The sequence below is a fragment of the Helicoverpa zea genome, chromosome 13 (assembly GCF_022581195.2).
Source record: "Helicoverpa zea isolate HzStark_Cry1AcR chromosome 13, ilHelZeax1.1, whole genome shotgun sequence".
Classification (NCBI taxonomy): domain Eukaryota; kingdom Metazoa; phylum Arthropoda; class Insecta; order Lepidoptera; family Noctuidae; genus Helicoverpa; species Helicoverpa zea.
This window is the reverse complement of record NC_061464.1, coordinates 2,527,489-2,529,784: the sequence shown is the minus strand read 5'-3', so window position 1 is coordinate 2,529,784 and position 2,296 is coordinate 2,527,489. Positions and strand designations below refer to the sequence as shown.

Below are 2,296 nucleotides of genomic sequence, written 5' to 3'. Positions count from 1 at the left end.
ATTTCAACTTTGCTATAAAGATGGAAAACTTCAGTGAAGTATGCACTAGTGCTTTCTTTTCCACATCCATGGAAGATACTATGGAACTGTTCAACAGTGAATTAGATCAGGAATTGTATAAAGTTTGTGAAGAACTGGAGAACCGTGAGCTGTTCGATTCATCATATGATGATGAGTTGTATAATCAATGTTCAATGGTTGAAACACAGTTTAAGTAAGTAAAGTTAACATAAATGTCAATCATAATTTACACATTGTTTTAATAAATTTAATAATTTTAACAGTCAACCACTACAACTTGGAAGAGGGATGAAGCGAACGAGCAGCGAAGAACCCAAGATCATCAAAAAACCAAGAACGGAAGAAGAAGCGTCTACCTCTGCAGGAACCAGTATCGGTAACGACGATCAAGTGGAATGTCCAACTTGTCATATGTTTATCAAGAAAAGGTACTTAGTTTATCATTTAAAAAGTAATGTTCACCAAAATAATCTTATAAAATCACATAATTCTTTATCGAACGTTAGAGTTATTGAATCTGCTTTTGGAAAAAGAATTCTAACTTATAAAATCAAGAGCAGAGTAGATAGTGCGATACTGGCTGATTTTGAGACTCCTGAATTATTTTTAAATTCTATTAAAGATGATATTTTATTTTTAATGCAAGAGTGTATTCATCAACACATAATTTTTAAAGTAAATTTCATAGTGCATGCTGATTTTGTTCAACAAACTAAAGATATTCATAATCGCATCGCTGTGCGATCGCGTTACCGACGGCGCCGTACCATATAGGGACTGTTAAACAATCATAGTAAAGCCGAGCTAAGATGGATTATTATAATTATTCAATAACGTTGACTACGTTCGCGGTGGCAACAAGTCAAATCCAGTGTGGTGTTTACGATGTAATATCGAAAATCGTGTTTATTAAAAATGGGAGGTACGCAAACTAAAGAAGAGACTGTTGTAGTACAAAACGCAGCCGGAGGGACCAATAACACGCACCGGAGGTGAGATTTCACATTTCTACCATCACCATACTGATGAGTATTATAGCACTGGTTCTGGGGCTCGGCGCGCTATATTTTCTTCTTCGCATGTATCGGCGTTGTCATGTCGGTTTTAATCCAAAAACCCGATATTGCAGCTTGGAGGGCTAGATACTTGCGGCGTATGAAGGAAAACAACGAACTTGGAGCAGACAAGAAACCAGTCACGTATTTGGACGAGACATGGATTCATTCCCACTACACTGTGAGAAAGTGCTGGCAGTTCTGATGCCAGTGTAATGAAAAATACGAATCCTGGTCAACGCTGGATTCTCGTGCATGCGGGTGGCGAAAATGACTTTGTCCCTGGCGCAGAGTTACTCTACAGATGTAAAAGTAGGACAGGTAAGGCCGCCTTTGCGCACATTTAGCCAAAGGTTCTTAAGTAAACATTTTTATGTGTATGAAATAAAGTGTTACTTACTTGCTTACAGGTGATTACCATGATGAAATGGATACGAACAATTTTGTTAAGTGGCTTAATGCAAAATTATTGCCCAACTTGCCTCCAAACGGCATAGTTGTAATAGACAACGCACCATGCCACTCGACACAGGCAGAAAAAGTCCCGTACCAAACAGCATTGAAGAGCGAGATGCAAAATTGGCTTGCCAGTCAGAACATAACCTTTAATCCAAAAATGACGAAACCCGAGCTATATCAACTGATCAAAGCAAACAAGCCAGAAAAAAAATATACATATTGTGGACGACTTGTTTAAAGAACATGGGCACGAAGTCGTACGTCTGCCACCCTACCACTGCGATTTAAATCCAATCAAATATATTTGGAATCTGGTCAAACAAAGGGTGGCAGACAAAAACATTGACCAGTCTGAAAGACAAATAGAGAAATTAACAAAAGAAGCCATACAATCAATAACAGTGGAAGACTGGAAGAAAGAGATCAATCATGTGCAGAGATTAGAAAACGATTTCTGAGAGAAAGATCGTCACCAAGAAGATCAAGTGAGACAATTCGTGATATCACTTGGAGGAGAAGACAGCTCATCGGACAGCGAAACAGACGAAGACGACACAGATAACAGTGAGATGTCGGGTGTAGAAGAATTAGCCGATGATTAGACAATACAATATTATTTAAATTATTAACATTATTTATTTATAATGTGTAGGTATGTATATTATTTTGGATTGGTATGTTATTAGTATGTATTAAAATATATATATGTCGCAGATTCAAACGGATTTGAATCCACGTGTTGGCGATGTTCGTCCGCCATC

The 2,296-nt window shown here is 37.7% G+C and overlaps 1 protein-coding gene and 1 pseudogene across 1 annotated transcript; both read left to right on the top strand.

The window, feature by feature from the left end:
• LOC124636015 lies at positions 1–1,163 on the top strand. Its single transcript, XM_047171975.1, has 3 exons — positions 1–214; positions 285–449; positions 1,151–1,163. The coding sequence occupies exons 1-3, from the start codon at positions 21–23 to the stop codon at positions 1,161–1,163; spliced, it is 372 nt and encodes a 123-aa protein (XP_047027931.1). The 5' UTR covers positions 1–20.
• A 168-nt stretch (positions 1,164–1,331) lies between these two features.
• On the top strand, positions 1,332–2,084 carry LOC124635752 (annotated as a pseudogene).
• The last annotated feature ends 212 nt before the right edge of the window (positions 2,085–2,296 follow it).

Coding starts and splice junctions, on each gene's coding strand:
- LOC124636015 (XM_047171975.1), top strand. CDS start 21: ATGGAAAACTTCAGTGAAGTATGCACTAGTGCTTTCTTTTCCACATCC. Junction 215..284: donor ATGGTTGAAACACAGTTTAA/GTAAGTAAAGTT, acceptor TAATTTTAACAG/TCAACCACTACAACTTGGAA.